At 41.8% G+C, this 16,523-nt stretch overlaps 1 protein-coding gene across 1 annotated transcript in view; it reads left to right on the forward strand.

The window, feature by feature from the left end:
* The window catches only part of NOL10 (nucleolar protein 10), a 41,786-nt gene extending 31,598 nt beyond the window's left edge, over positions 1-10,188 (forward strand). The window contains exons 17-21 of the mRNA XM_079969834.1: positions 574-660; positions 2,680-2,853; positions 4,553-4,800; positions 8,812-8,914; positions 9,828-10,188. Coding sequence (XP_079825960.1) covers positions 574-660; positions 2,680-2,853; positions 4,553-4,800; positions 8,812-8,914; positions 9,828-9,947 — 732 coding nt within the window. The 3' untranslated portion in view covers positions 9,948-10,188. The remainder of the gene's footprint in view (positions 1-573; positions 661-2,679; positions 2,854-4,552; positions 4,801-8,811; positions 8,915-9,827) is intronic.
* Positions 10,189-16,523: the final 6,335 nt, after the last annotated feature.

The raw sequence follows: 16,523 nt of genomic DNA on the forward strand, positions 1-16,523 counted from the left end.
GTGAGGAGAAATAAACACAGTAAATACTTGCAAAGCATCTAAAGACAGCAAAGCATCTAATTTAAAAGAGGTTCGATTTCTGACAGCCATTACAACTAACAGATGAAGCTGCTTAAGTGTGCATTAATAAAATGCATTACTAAAATTAAAAGCCCCTGGCAGCACATAGCGTAGGGGGAAACAGGTTGAAGGTGGTACCAACTTAAGCAACACTTACTAAACTCAAGTCTAAATATATGGTAAAAACAGATTGTGAATTGATGAAAGAATCAAGCTGCAAAGGAGTATGGGTGTTTCTGGAGGAATGGAAGGGGAGAGTAGCTGTTTGACAATAGCCTTATAAGACTGCCAAGAAGGTTTTCACACCCTTGCCCCTGCAGCCAGCAACAAAAAGGGCAACGGGGACATGGAAGGCAGTGCCAGTATTTGGGCACCGTAAAGTCTTAAGGGTAACGAGAGAGCGGTGGAAGCGGAGCAGAGTAAGCTGAAACAAACCATGGCTGCAGAATGTCCTTTGGCTTAAATGCAGTTTGTTCAGTAGCCCATAGTTTTAACATTTCTTTCATTCACTAGAAACTTCCCAAGGTTAATAAAGAACTTGCACTGAAGTTGATCGAGGAAGGAGAAGAGCCACAAAATGCAAGAAAAAAGAAGCAAAAGGTAAGAGGATATCCTTCCCTGTTTCTGCCATTGCTTTTGTACTGCAATAGTAAAATGGGAGGGGCCTTCAGATATTAAGACATGCCAAACTGAATCAGTGCTTCTATTTTCAGGTAAGCGTGTTTCTGTATGCAGTTGGGTGGGGAGCTGTAGAGCCATGACAGAGAATGTCCCTTGCAGTGATTTCCCCTGGTTCAAACTCTGGTTAAAGGGTCTCTGCTGGCAGGGCTAGGAAAGACATTTGCCCTAGCCCCAGCCATGGTAGACAGTACTGGAACTAATGAACCAGTAGTTTGAACAGGTATAAGTTCACTTCATATGCTTACTTGACCTGGCGGAACATAACGTGTTTGCAGTTAATCAGCACTTGAATAGTACTAATAGGTTACATTGCTCACAAGCCTCTGTTTCTACTATATTTCTAATCTGAGCCTGTTATTAAGCATATTACCATTGAGCTAAGGCAAAATTTTGTATAATTGAGGAAATTCTCAAGAGTACCAAGAGCATCCCGCTATGCAGAAGTTGGTGTGGAGTTAATATTGTGATAAAAGTTAACTCAAATTGTCATGCATGATAGCCTGAGTTTGCTTTCATCGCCATTAGCTCCAACCCAACTTCTCTGCAGGGGAAAGTCAAAATCTAGGCAGCATGACTGTGATAGGCAGAGTGGGAGTGGGCGGGAGAAGCAACAGCTTTTATCACATAAGCATTGCATCCTTGGCTCGTCTGATATTTTAAACTTGGCCTTTACAGCTTTCTCACTTTAAATGTAAAATAAATTATGGCGTCAGCACCTGACTGTTTCCCCGATGGGCCATAAAGCAGCTGGCCTTAGTAATATTCCTCTTAGTTGTTCTTTCTGCATATTTTTAGACCTACCATTGCTGCTCAAAGAATTTTCCTTTCTGGGCAGCTGTACAAACATGCTGTTGGACCAGATCGATTCCCAGGTGTTAGTACTTTTCCAACGGCAGCAGTCAAATGGCATTTTCCTAACTAATAAAAAAATGAGCATTTGTTACTAAGCTACTCATTAAAGCGTCATAATCTTAATTAAAAATGTAGCTCACTTTAAAGATGAAGCTGCCACGCTTGCTGAAGTTTGTAAGTGAGGCATTCCAGCTGTCCAAGTTTTCCCATACTAGGCTTCCTTAACTTAATGGTGTCTGTGACTAAAAGATTTGGTTCCAAACTTTCCAGTAATGTCTGTTTAATGGTTCATACAGACATGTTGCCAAGCACCAGGTGGGCATCGACTTCCATCCTTTTCATGTTCCTCAAAAAAGTCTGTGCAGGCTGCCAACACCATGTCTACCTGATATGTTCTACATAGCTATTCTTCTTCCTGCTGTAGATTTTTCAAATGTTATTTCCTTTTGAAATATTTAAGATGAGTTATGCAGAAATGCACATATGCAGAAACAGGCATGGATACATGTGTGTTTGACAGGTACATGAAGAGTTACAATAGACAACCTTTGTGGGGCAGATGTATTTTCCATTCCATGTGTTGGTTGCCATCCTATTTTAGTAGCTTGTGATCATATCATAAGCAAGTCTGGAAAATTTTGATTTCACATTTCTAGACAACAGCTTAAAATAGTTAGACATCCAAAATATTTCCTACCCTTCCCATGACTTGGCTCTGTGGTAGGTGAAAAGTATTTAGATGCTGTTGGTGAGTCATCCTTGGTCACATTTTGTGTCCATCCAATGTTTTAAAACTTTTCTGGGGTATTTTAACTTCAATAGTTATGTCCAGTATATGAAACATGTGCTATATGCAATATGAAGTTCAGTGTGTGGTGTCCAGTGTTGCTCATTGAATGACAAAGGAATCTTTTGGCAGAATGGCAATTTTAATTATTCCCCTTCCCCTTCTGGTGAAGAAAATATAGCCTTTATTTCACAGAAGGCCTTCTTGCTTTGTGAAACCCGACAGAAAACCAGGTTTGTTAGAACATTGTAAGTTTTATAACCAGCTCTTGACTTTGTTATTGTTCTGTTTCCTTCTAGAAAATGCCTAGCATTCTTAATGACGATCGCTTCAAAGTCATGTTTGAGAACCCAGATTTCCAGGTGGATGAGAAGAGTGAAGAGTTCAGACTGCTTAATCCACTTGTTTCCAAAATAAGTGAGAAAAGGAAACAGAAATTAAAGATCTTGGAGCACCAAGAAACCCTGGGAGAGGTAAATCTGTGAGGTTTTAGGATTTGCTTTCTGTTCTTTAACATACATTTGCAAGAATGTGAGCACCATCCAATCACATTGTGGGCTCAGTGCCCTTATACAGAGGATTCCCAATAGGACCCCGTTTAGCCTTATTTTCTCAACCTAACCCTGCCTTAAGGAACACATCCAGGCAATCCAACAAGGGGAGTATTTGCCTCCCTCACATAACATGTGAGGAATGTTCCATAGTTATGCTCTGAGCACAGATAACATGCAAGGCACAGATATGAGAGGCACTGCATTTGGGGTGCAAGTCAGCCCTGCTTTAAAATGTCTATGAGCATGCAAGAATATTTATACATACTAAAAACTCTGTGCTTCAATAAATTATGGATGATGAGCTTGAACTAGCTTGGATCACCCAAACCTGGGTGGATGAGTTAGATGGAGTTGATCTTTCAGTTGTGTTCACCTGGATGCTCCATTCAGTACCAGGATAAGCTTAGGAGGTGGTGTTTCTGTCATGTATAAGAATCCCTTCTCCCTCTCCAGATTTCCTGTTGAGATGGGTCACAGTCTCCACTCTGTGTGTGGTATGTTGGGCAATTGGGCCCGCTAAGAGATTCTGACTTTCTCAGCCTGAAGTGATAGAGGTTCTCTCTGATTTGATGTTTAGGACCGCAGGGTGTTGGTCCTGAAAGACCCCAGCATTCATGCCAAGGCTACCTTGACAGAGGAGGCTGAGGACTCTGGAAGCTGGCCCAACATTTTGTTGACCTAATCTCTAGCAGGACCAACTCTTGATTTGTTTTTCTCAATATGCATGAGAATGATGGTCAAGCTGGGGATTTTACTCCAACTCTTTTTTCATGTTTGGATTACTTCTATCTGGTCTTGTGTCTTTAAATAAATTCCAGCTTTTGAGGCCTGAGGATGTGGACAAATATGCTTGACCAAGTGTTGCCCACTTTGTGGCTACCTGCCCTTCTTGGGCTCGTTGCAGTGAGCAGGGAGGGGTTGACCAGCTGGGTCCAGGAAGTGTTCAGTGTCTCCTTGAGCAAGGGAGCAGTTCCATTTAATTTAAAAGAGGCAGTCGTTCAGTTGTTCCTGAAGAAGCCTACTCTGGACTCAGAAGATCTTAATTATTACCAGCTGGTTGCCAGTGTCCCTTTCCTCTTATAAGCAGGCAAATAGGTAGTTGTGTAACTGTGATCTAAGTGGTTTTGTAACCCAGTAGTAATGGTTGTTGTTGTTGTGAGATGTTCAAATGGAGCCAGGCTAAATCACATGCTACGGGTGTGGGGGTGAGACTGGAGATGGGATCAGTGAATATTAGACAAAAATAGATTTTGTTGTTGTGTGTTCCTCTCTTCTATGAAGATTGCATCCAAATTATTAAATTTATTCTGCTCCTTATCTTTCTGAGAGTTGTATATATCCGATCTAGAACTGTTTATTTAATAACGTATCAACATCAATAGTTTTATGAAGAACACTATTGCAAATGCATTCTGTTTCCTTGTGTTCCATGCCATTTAACCACCCCGACCCCCACCGTTAGAATTATAGCCCTCTCCAAATAGTGCATCTGTAGAGTGTCACGTACTCTAATTGGATAAATTGTTCTTCTAAGGAACATTAACTAGTGTGTTGTGGGGAGGGGTGGCTTGTTGCTGTTTTTCTTCTTTTTTTTTTAAGTAGTTATTTTTGTCTGCAGGAAGAAGAGGAAGAACCAGAAGGAAAACCAAGTGATGCAGAAAGTTCTGAGACTTCAGATGATGAAAAAGGTTGGGTTGAAGAGGTCAGGAAACAGCGCAGACTTCTACGCCAAGAGGAAAAATTAAAACAGCAGAAGTGGTTCAAGGAGGATCAGCAAACAGTCCTGGAACCTAAGTTCTTTGAGATTAAAGCTGGAGAAGAGTTTAGAAGTTTCAAGGACACCGCCAAAAGGCAAAAGTTAATGAAGTAAGGCTAACACCTCTGTTTCATTCACCGGGCTTGCAGTTAATTCCATCCCCTCCCCTTGAATTGTGTTTGAGAGGCTCATTTGGATGTTGCACTGATTTCTTCTGGGGATGGTTGTTTCTACAGCCAGACATGGTGCCGGGGAAGGATCAAAGGAGGTGCCTCTCTTGGACACACACCAGTCCGCTGTCTAAAATACAACATAGGGCTACACTCAGAGAGACTCAGCAGTGTGTGGTGTAATTGTGCATGGATTGCAGCCCCTTAAACCCTAATGTGCACCCATGCTGATTGGTCACAAGACCTGTTTCCAGTTAGCTGTCAGCCTGTCTGAACCAGTCTAAAGAACATCTCCAAACTTTGCTGCATCCCTTGGCTTATTAACCAACTTCATATTGTTCTGTTTATAACTGGCAATCAAATTTTTACAATCCATATCCAATTTTTTGCTAGAACCGGTGGCTAATTTAATTTCTCTACACCAGAAGCTTACCAGTGTTGGGCCGCCCCTCCTCAGAAAACCCTTGGAGATTAGAATTGCTTATACATTTGTTAGAAGAGGGCTTGACTTTTAGTCTTTCACCTCATGGGCTTGGTAGTTTTTTTTTCTTTGTTGTTAAGACAAGCACATTTTGAGACTCCCCATTTTCACTCTTAGTTTCGTCTACTGCAGGAACTTGCTATTAGCATTAAACAATAGTTCTTACTGAAGTTTGTCCTGAAGAAAGTTCAGTAGATTTAATTATTTATATTGGAGTATAATCATTATTAACAGAAGTTTGTGTGTGTGTGTGTGTATACCCCACAACTTATTACCTATGATTGTAATATCTTACATTACTCTGTTTCATATTATCATAATAGCACCTTTGATCAACCTAATAATTGTATCTTTTAAGTGAAAGGATTTTATTAGTATTCTTCAGGTCACCTGCATGTTTTGAGGGAAACAGGTTTAGGCTGTTCTAGAAAACAGCTTCTGAATATGGTTGCTTTAAATAGCAAAGATACAATAGGGAATATCGCGGTTACTGTAGTTATAGAATTAATTGCTGCAAGGTGTAATGGTGAGTATTAGCTTGGGGATTAGACAAATTCACGGCAAAACAGATGTCTCAGTGCCTGTTAGCCATGGTACTCAAGAACAGAACCACCATATACAGTTTTCCTGTAATTACAAACTCTGGGAGCAAACACGCCCTGCTTGGGAACATCCCAGGAGGCATCTAGCTGGTCACTGTTGGTGACAGAATGCTGAACTTGGATGGGCCTTTCCTTCTCTCTCTCTCTCTCTCCCCCCTCCCCCGGAAAAGTGATACTTATGCTAGCCAAATAATTACCTCAAAAACTAGATGCTAATTAGTTGGTCTGCTGTCCGTGAAACCTGTCACACAGAAAGAAGAATTTCTGGTTAGTCATAATTCCAGGATTCACAAGAGGGCTATACTTTTATTAGACCAACCATAATGTAACAAAATAGTGAGAACGCTTTCAAGTTCTATAACACTTCATCAAATTGGCTATTAAGGGAAGTAGAAAAACTGGCTTGGTGTTAGAAACCATTAAAGTCTGCATTTTAGTATCAGTCTTAAGGCATTGCTACGAGCTGTGCAGGTTTCCAGTTACATCTAGGGATATTGGGATGAAGAAATACACAATGGCTGATTCCTCATTCTTAAAACATAAAATCTAGAGAGTTCTCTATCTCTGTCTCAAAAGTTAAGCAAAACACACAGGTTTCTTGTGGCTGAAAACCAGCAAGAAAGAGAAACATGGCAATTTTTATACAGTGGTACCTCAGGTTACATATGCTTCAGGTTACAGACTCCGCTAACCCAGAAATAGTGCTTCAGGTTAAGAACTTTGCTTCAGGATGAGAACAGAAATTGTGCTCCGGCGGCGCGGCACAGCAGGAGGCCCCATTAGCTAAAGTGGTGCTTCAGGTTAAGAACAGTTTCAGGTTAAGAACAGACCTCCGGAACGAATTTAGTACTTAACCTGAGGTACCACTGTATTGGCAAAACTGGAGATTAATTTCATGTGGTTTTTAAAAAAGTCAGTGGAAGCCAAATGAGAACACCTTTACCTAGTGGCTGCATGAAATGTCCCTTCAGAGAGTAAAGTCCCATCTTCAGGTGTATAAAATCATGTTACTCCAGCTGAGGATGCCAGTCTTGAATGGTAAAATGTGGTAATCTTCAAGATACCTAGTTGATGCCAGATATATATGCCTCTTTCTATATTTTTTCTTTTCATTGTAGCATATGTAACATAACTTCCTCAATCTCCAAGAAGTGCCACCATATTGCTGTAGCAAAAACAACAAAAGTCCTGTAACTAATTTAATGTATTGTGTCATAAAGTTTCACATCTGATGAAGTAGACTCTGATCCAGAAAAGCTTATGGCACAATAAATTTGTTAAGGTGCTAAAAGGGCTCAGCCCCTCCCCCCTGAATCGTGACTGTCTTAATGTCTCCCCAATCCACCTAATGGCTAGACATTTTGCTTTTTATTATGGCATTTTGAAGAGATTTATGACTCTTTTATATAAGACTGGGTGTTGCTTTATCATATTCCTGACTCAGTGTTGCTCCAAGCTTTTATTAATACTGTATTAAGTTCTCCCTTAACAACCGTAAAACACACACACACTGAACAGTAAACAGCGGTACGGAGGGGGAGAAAACGAGGGGAAAGTGGCAATGGCAAAGTATCCAGTATTCCAGCAGTTTGCAAAACTATTGCCCTTATTGAGCAAAGTGCTCAAGAGGTTGGTGGTTAGCCAACTTCAGATGCTCGTAGAGAAGACAGATTATCTACACACAGCCTGGCTTTAGACTCCATTTTGAAACTGACTTCGCCTTGGTCGCCCTGGCAAATGGCTTCCTTCAGGAGCGAAATTGGGAGGTATGATCCTATCGAATCTCTTGGACTTCTCAGTACCTTTTGAGACCATCAGCTATAATATCTCACTGAATTGGCTCTGTGGGTGAAGAGTAAGGGTCACAGGGTTACTGTGGTTCCACTGCTTTCAGATAGCAGCATGGGGGTGTTCTTGGTGATTCTTGGATCTAGGTATTGTGTAGATGGCCAGCTCTTGATAGGGTTGCATTCATCTGGAGAAACAGGAATGTACATATTCTAGGGGTATTCCTAGATTAAACTTTGTATCTGGATTTGGAAATGCAGGATTGCAGTGTCTTAGCTTCTTGTACCCTATAAATTACATGTGAGAGCCCCTGTTAAAAGATTTGTGCAAAAATTGCTTAGTGCTAATGTATCCTCTTATCTGAGGTACAAATGTTGATACAGTGGTGCCCCGCAAGACGAAAAACTCGCAAGACGAAAAACTCGCTAGACGAAAGGGTTTTCCGTTTTTCGAGGCGCTTCGCAGGACAAATTTCCCTATGGGCTTGCTTCGCAAGACGAAAACGTCTTGCGAGTTTTTTCCTTTTCTCCCCCTTTTTCTAAGCCGCTAAGCCGCTAAGCCGCTAATAGGGGTGCTTCGCAAGACGAAAAAACCACAAGACAAAGAGACTCGCGGAACGAATTAATTTCGTCTTGCGAGGCACCACTGTATATAAACTACACTTCAGGCTGCTTCACCTGCTTTTTTCGCTTTCACCTAAAATTTGCTTTGTGTTTTGTCCAAACAAAAGAGATTTATTTTATGTGGCATATAAAAGATTAGAAATGTGGTTATGTAGAGCTCTGGGGGTTTTAAAGCGTATTTTGTAGACTGTTGTTTGCATATAATAGTTCTGCTGGAGCACCTATGCATTCTGTAAAAATGGATCTTAAACATACAGTGTGTGTGGAGCATACAAATCTCATGTTTGTATGTGTGTAATATTTGGGAAAATAAGAGTGAAATGTTCAGAAAATTTTTTAGTGATCATATTTGGAAATAACTTCTGTGCACACAGAGGTGGTTATTTTCCCCCTCTATGTGCTTTTAATATGCTGACTAGAAATACTAAGAAACTGACTTTCCCCCTCTTGTCTGCAGAAAAACACTCGGAGATCGTTTGCAGCTCGAAGAGAGAGTTGGTGCACTTAGCGTACATGACACCACAGTAGGAAGTAAACAAGTTACCTTTAAATTAAAAAAGGTAAGCTTAAAGTCTTAATGGTGCACGTTAATGCGGTGTTAATTGCAATGCAATAGAAGGGCTAAGTCAGCCTTCTGGTACAACTTGGATTGTTTCAAGGGCTGGGCTGTGTTTGTGTTGTGCAACTTCAGCAGATTTGCATACCTCTGCTTGCTTTATATAATTTATTTCATTGCTTCTGGCTGTGGGTAGGAGCAGTGAGCTAGGCAAGCTGCCGAATCTCCGTAAGCTGCTGGAGGACTCTCCTTGGAAGCTAGGAATTCTATTCAGTCATTTAATATGGGATGGTGAAGGGGGGGGGGTTAGTTTGAACCCAGCACAGCTCTAGCACAAACTGAAGGCACAAGTTGGGGGCGGAAGAATATTCCGCCCAGCATCAAATATTTTTCTAGTGGTATCCCCAACCTACTGATGACTACACACTGGTGGTGAGAAGGAAATTAGGAACAAATGGAAACATGGGTGTCTTTAAACAAAGTGCCTTGCAGTATAATCTTGTACATGTCTACTCAGTTCAACAAGGCTTACTCCCAAATAAGTGGGCACAGGATTGCACCCTTAATTGAGCTTGTACTATCTTTCGATCTATTGATCTATCTGTGGTTGTTTTTATTAGATTTCCCCCAAAATGCACTTTATTTATTTATTTATCTATTTTAAAATCAGAACAAACAAGGGGTACACAGGATTAAACATAATTAAATGTGCTTGTACATGAAACTAGAAGATAGAGTTAATAGCTTGTTGATACACCCAAGACAACGTTGCAGTAGTAATTCTTGGGTGACCACTTAGTAAATTGTGGTTTTTTGGATTTGACTAGAATAAAGTTATATTTTCTCCATCTCTCTTGGTACATCAGTATGGTTTGGAAGTGCTGTATTCACGTGGGTATTTTCTGTATTGCTTTCAGTCAGAACAACAGAAAAAGCAGCAGGAAGCCGAGAAACACCATCATCAAGAAAGGCAAAAACTCAGGCGTTCAGCTGGCCATCTCAAAAGTAAAAGAGGAAGAGGGCGGCCCTTCCATTAATTGGACAATTCTGCTTTTCATAGACACAAGTAAAAACTCTTCAAATTACATTTGACAGAGAAGAACTGTCCATGGCACAACTGGGTGGCGAAGAAAGAACAAAACCAGGGAAAGCCGCTGATTTGGAATGGAGATACTTATGTTTCTAAACTGCTGATCGTAGACCTGGTGTTTGTTTCAGATACAACCATTCCTGTGCTGAGTAGACTTCACCTTTTAAAAAAATAAATTTTAATAATAATGCGCTGTTTCAAAAGACTCCAGCTTTCAAGGACTGAAAAACTTTGATCTGCCAAGTCTTTTAACAAGATGATGAGGGGTGGGAATGGGAATTATATGACAAGAAATTCCGAAGTCGATAACAAATATCATTAATTATCGTCAGCTTGGACAGTGTGAGATCATGGTGCCGATAACGCCAAGGTTGCTGGTTCGATCCCCCTATGGGACAGCTGCATATTTCTGCATTGCAGGGGTGTTGGACTAGATGAATCTTCAGGGTCTCCCTACAATTCTATGATTCTATGAAGAGAACACAAATTCTCAAACTCTTGTCTTGTGACTCCTCCTTAAATCCCTGCAATGGCTTCCTAGCTACTCCTGGATCCTGTACCAAGCTTATTGTCCTCAGAATCCTCCATGGCCTCGCAGTGCTTTCCCTCTCTGCATGTTCATTCTTGTCACGTACACTCTCATCCAATTCACCCTGTTGTATTTCATCTTTGAAAACTTCCATGCATATAGATGGCACTGTATTAAAAAATAAATTATTCTAATTAGCTCCCATCAGCCCCAACCAGGAGTCAGAGATGATGGGAGTTGCAGTCCCACCAACAGCTGGGAAAGCCATCAGCTCTCCATTCCTAGTGAAGGATAGCAAGCGATCCATGTGTATGTTAGACCCAGAGTCAGCAAACAGGAGGACTTCTTATAAAAAAAAGAAAAAAGACAATTCCACAGGTCAGGAATGGTTTCCTGCACGCTTACGATGTGCCACCACCACCAAAGTATATCTGCAAAAAGTCTGAATGAAAACAAGGTCTTTTAAGAGGTACGCTAAAGTAATCAAGTGGGCTATAGCGATCTGTATCACGGTAAGTTTTCAGAGCAGTCCTTTTCCTGCCCCACACATGAGGAGAGAGGCCCACTTCACACATGAAGTCGCCTATGGCAACTTGAGCCAAGAGATGTTCTTTATTAAAAGTGCAAGGTATTATGAAATAGCTCCCTTAAAAATAGTGCATCGGTGTGGATTGTTGCTGATCAAGCAGTGGGTGCTTTTCCTTCCATTTCGCTACTTTCCCCCTTTAGCTGAGACATTTATGAGAATTATTTATTGAAATTTATTAGCGACACTTAGTACCAGAATGCTTTCAGAAGGCATTCCTGCCCCTGGGCAAGAGATTTCAAACTAAAAATCGGAACACGGAACATGTCATTTCAAAAATGTGTGTTCACCATTCTGTGTGTACATTACTTCTGTTATAAAAGAAGTAACGTCACTGGTTACATCTACAGAGCGATAAATTTTTCTTCATAAACCATTGAAATGAGAACTTGTGGGACAATGACGGTCTCAGTGTTGTTTTCGCCACTTAAAATAATGTGCTTTTTGTGTGTGTTCTACATTTATGGTAATAATAAAAAGGGTATAGCAACTATCTTAGCCACAGCTAACACAGATCTCGGTTCCCCCCTTAACTGCAATCAGAAACTTTTAATCAAATCTTTGCAAATAGAAAACCAGAGTTAGCATTATTTAGAGTGTAACTGTCTAACAGTAATCAGAAACCAGCAGGGAGAGCACAGCCGGCCCAGAACACTCGGATCACTGGCCTGAATCTGGTCATTCTCAAATCAAAAGAAATTCAAAGGTAGCCTCAAGTTGTAATTAAATGGTTTTGTACCAGTTGATAAGTTCAATTTTATCACCTCTGGGTTGAATTGTGCCAGTGGGTTTTTATCCCTCTGCTAGCGGGTGACTCAAATTAAATCACATCTTATTTAATTGATATGGTGAATGACCAGCGCCAAGCAAACAAAATAAGAAGCACATAAAATAAATCATCCAAATGTGTACAAGACAAAAAAAATTGAATAAAAGAAGGTAAATAAAAAAGACATGGGGTGAAATAAAATGAACATCAACAACTTAAAAAATGTAGTTGTGTCACGAACTCCAAAGAGGAAAACTACAAAGTGTCTGTGATCAGTTCTCATTGGGCTTTACTTGCTGACCAGAGTTAATTACCGGTAACTTAACAAGCTACGATGTTTGTGATATCATCAGTTACTAGCCTTGTGAATAGTCATAATGCTTATTTCTGCATGCATTTAAGAGTTTTAACATAGTTGTCATAGATTTGTATCAATGAATATAGCTTTTATTCTTGGCTGCCATGGGCAATCTGTGACTAACAGATTGATGTGGCTATGATTATATGTTTATGTGGGAAGAACTAACGGCCCATAGATCAGCTTCCCACAAAGGGGCATGAAGCCCTCTTTATGTGATGTGGGAGCAGTGTGATGTGGGAGATGGATTGTTAATGACTGGCGTTAAAACTATTTTCAGTTCCAGTTTGCAATGCTTCTGGGTGATGCTGTAAATAGCCCAAGACTCTGGGTAGTGTTCCTTTTATAAATGAATTTGTTTCTGCCTGAGCATTAACCAACACCAACACTTGTGTCAAATCAGTGGTCATGATGCAGCTTTGCGGTTCTTGTGCATGTTGATGGGCAATTAGAGCTTTGTGCTTAAGATACTTCCCAAAAATTATAACCCTCACGTTCTGTGTTTAACATCTTCATGCAAGTTGCTGCTTCACTTCTCCTTCCATGTTTCGCTTCTCTTTATCCCTCCTCTTTTCCTTTTCTAATGGTTTCCTCAGTGTGGATTATCACCCGTTATCTGCTTTAATTCCAAGTCATGATTAATTGGTCACAGTGATTCCGTAACCTAGAAAAGCACAGGGCTGGTTGACCGTGTGATGTTATAAGCACCCACGTGAGGCAGCTATCCAGTGGAGCATCAGGCACCAACCTGGCCCACTTAAGACACTATTTTGTCACCTTGCGCCATGATCTCTCCTTAGTGTGATGACTCTTGTAAGCTGCTTAGAGTGGCAGGCTAGGAAGGAGCTGTGCTCTTTTGTAGAAAGAGAGAGCTGCATCTTCCTTGAGGTTGTTGTAAATAAGAAGCCTTGTTCCAGGCCAAATTAGGCCCTGGGACCCCTTTGCAAATGGGAGCAGAATGGGTCTCCTGTGAATCACTACAGAAGGGGAAAGGGGTAGGTGCCTCCTTTATAAGCCCCACCCCCCACCTTTGGAGCTCAGTGCCATTCTGTTTTCATTTTTCCAGATATATCCACAGATTTCACATATAATCCCGATACAAGCAAACAGAAGCACCAAGACAAGTGGAGCACCAACTCAGGAAGGGTGGGAATAACAGCCGCTCCCTGAAGTGGCTGCCTCACTTTGCCTAATGGTAGGGCCAGAACTGTGGTGACGGTGACACCATTGTGGTTCAAACATGAGAAGCAAACAATAATAGACCGTTCCTACTATGTAGAGTCAATGTGAGGAGAAAATTCTCCACCCCTCTGCCCCACCCAAATGACACCTTTATGTTACACACACCTGAAGATGTTGGATTAACCGGCAGTGGTTCTCAACCTGTGGGCCCCCAGATGTTGTTGAACTACAACTCCCATCATCACTGAGCTCTGGCCTTGCTAGCTGGGGGTGATGGGAGTTGTAGTTCAACAACATCTGGGGACCCACAGGTTGAGAAAGGCTGGATTAACGTGAGGGGATGAAATACTCCTTTCCAGCTGCCACTTAGCTCGCAGTTTATGCCAGATAATGCCTCCATGCTTCCATTTCCAGGGATTAGCCTTTGTTTGCACCAGAACAATACACACATCATAAGAACACACAGAGAGCCGGCTGGATCAGGCCAAAGGCCTACCTAGTCCAGCATCCTAGTCCAGCCAATCAGATGTCCATGGGAAGTTCAAAAGCAAGATCAGAGTGCAGTAGCACTTGCCCCACCAGCAATATCCAGCTCTGGCATTTTCTGTTCTTGTCAGACTTGCTAACTTTTAATGTCAGCCATTTGGAAATTTCCAGCACTAAATTGCATGTGAGAATCTATCTGAAGTTAAAGCCACATAATTGCAGATCACCACTCTTTGAAAAATGAGAAACCCGGCTTTTATGGCAGGGAAGGAAATCACAAGTGTCACAACCACATCATATAGAAAAGCACTTTGGAGACTGGATGTGGTTCTTCAATAATTCAATAATAATTCAATGCATGGTGTTCCAGTGAAGTCACAAATTAACTTGTGGTAGTTTTCACTGTCCTTTGTAGAGGGTTAAGAGGACAACAGAAGAGGGTGAAGAGGTTGGGTGCTAGTTTACAAATGAAGAGTTTGAGCAAGAATAGAGGCTTTTATGCTCAGGGAGACTGCTCCCTCTTCTTCCTGCCCTTCCTTCTGTGATGATCAGTACGAAGAAAGCGTATCTCACTCCCTGGACTATTAAAAAACAAGCAAGCAAACAAAAATCAACCAACCCATTGAGCAGTGGGGGCTGATCCTTTAGAGGAAAGGGGCACCTCCAGATCAAACTTTGCCCTCAGCAACCCCTCCCTTCCTGCCTTCTTATTTACAATCAGTCATGAAGTGAGTCTGCCTTTCATTGGCTCTATCGCCACCTACTGTTGGTCTTCCTACCTTCTGGCCTACCAGTTGCAGTGGGTACTAGCCACAATCACTTTTGAGAGGCGGCTCGCTGGGCTCAGGGAATAACATAGTAAACACCTGCCTACCAAGCATACCAAGTGGTGACATCAGAAGTGGATAAGGAATTTAACAGTACTGGAAATGCAGAATATGTGAGTCAAACATGTGATCAATTTTTTTTTTTGTTCATACCCCAGCGTGGAAATATGATTGCCCATCAGCTTGAATTTCACTGATCTGGCCAGAATTTAATTAAACAAAACAAAACAAATTGATGGAGCTCCATTCAGAATTAAGTAGAGAGGTGAAAATAAAGATGGGATTGCGAAAAATGTTTTCATTTTTCTTTTTACATAACATGATCCTAGTTCCCCATTCCCTGTAATAAAGGTAAGAACTAGATAAGAGAGCAAAACAGTGGCAGTTGAGGCACCAAAAGGCAGGCAATCCTATACACATTTACCTAGAAGTAATTCCTATTGAACTTAGCAGGTCACACAGGACTGTGCTGCAAATAACCATGGGCCAATAATCATGTATATTTTAGGCTTTGTTCCAGCTTTTAACAGGCTTAACTGAAGTGCTGCAGGTACAGCGGACAAGACCCTGTCCCAAGTTAAGCTTTTTTAGCACCATTAATTTCAATGGAAGTGTTAAGCACATGTGTTGCTTTCTCCGACTGAAAGCAGTGGGATATAAATGTGCTTAAAGGTAAAGGTAAAGGTACCCCTGCCCGTACGGGCCAGTCTTGACAGACTCTGGGGTTGTGCGCCCATCTCACTTAAGAGGCCAGGGGCCAGCACTGTCCGGAGACACTTCCGGGTCACGTGGCCAGCGTGACATCGCTGCTCTGGTGAGCCAGAGCCGCACACGGAAACGCCGTTTACCTTCCCGCTGGTAAGCGGTCCCTATTTATCTACTTGCACTTGATGTGCTTTCGAACTGCTAGGTTGGCAGGCGCTGGGACCGAGCAGCGGGAGCGCACCCCGCCGCAGGGATTCGAACCGCCGACCTTTCGATCGGCAAGCCCTAGGCGCTGAGGCTTTAACCCACAGCGCCACCTGCGTCCACAGTGCCACCTGCGTCCATAAATGTGCTTAGCTTTGGCTAAATCATGCCCTGCTCATTTCTGGCATTTCACGTGCGACATTTCATCCATTTGATGCCTCCAGTTGTGGCCTAGCTTTCACAGAGAGGTAGCAAATATGTGTGGGTTGTACCAATTCAGGCTGCCTACGGAGGCTCACTGGACCGTTCTTCATGCAACATTTTGCTGCACATAATAAACTAGACGTTCGGGAGGAAAGTTCCAGTGTGTAACCTTCTCTCAGACGTACCATTTTTCTATGTGCAGGGTGCATGTGGGGCAAGGAAATGGTTGTGTATCTCTGATCTAGGCCACACCTTCAGTCTGAAGTGGCGCAGCCCTGACACAGGCTTACTTCCTCAGCAAAAACTAGGTCAGCTCTTACTGATGTAAAAAAGGGGTTAGCTTTCTGGTCCAGGTAAATACTTGTTTCCTTTAATATAATGCCAAAAGTTTAATAGTGTGGGGAATTCAAGGAGACACATCTGCAGGATATACAAATCAGAGAAGAAACTTAAAATTTGGCAATCCTATCGGAAAGGGATGATGACGGTGTGATTGTGTGAGTGTGTGTGTATTTTAAAAATTAGGTAAAGGGAGCTGTTTATCAGTTCAGCTGGGATCACGCTTCCTTTCTCAAGATGTTTCCACATACCAAGTGTCCAGGGAAGATAACTGCATTCCGTATTAGAGGACGGGGATTTCCAACAAGAGGACATATGTTTCCTAAAACCATTG

This window comes from Podarcis cretensis (genome assembly GCF_951804945.1).
Source record: "Podarcis cretensis genome assembly, chromosome: 3".
Taxonomy (NCBI): Eukaryota; Metazoa; Chordata; class Lepidosauria; order Squamata; family Lacertidae; genus Podarcis; species Podarcis cretensis.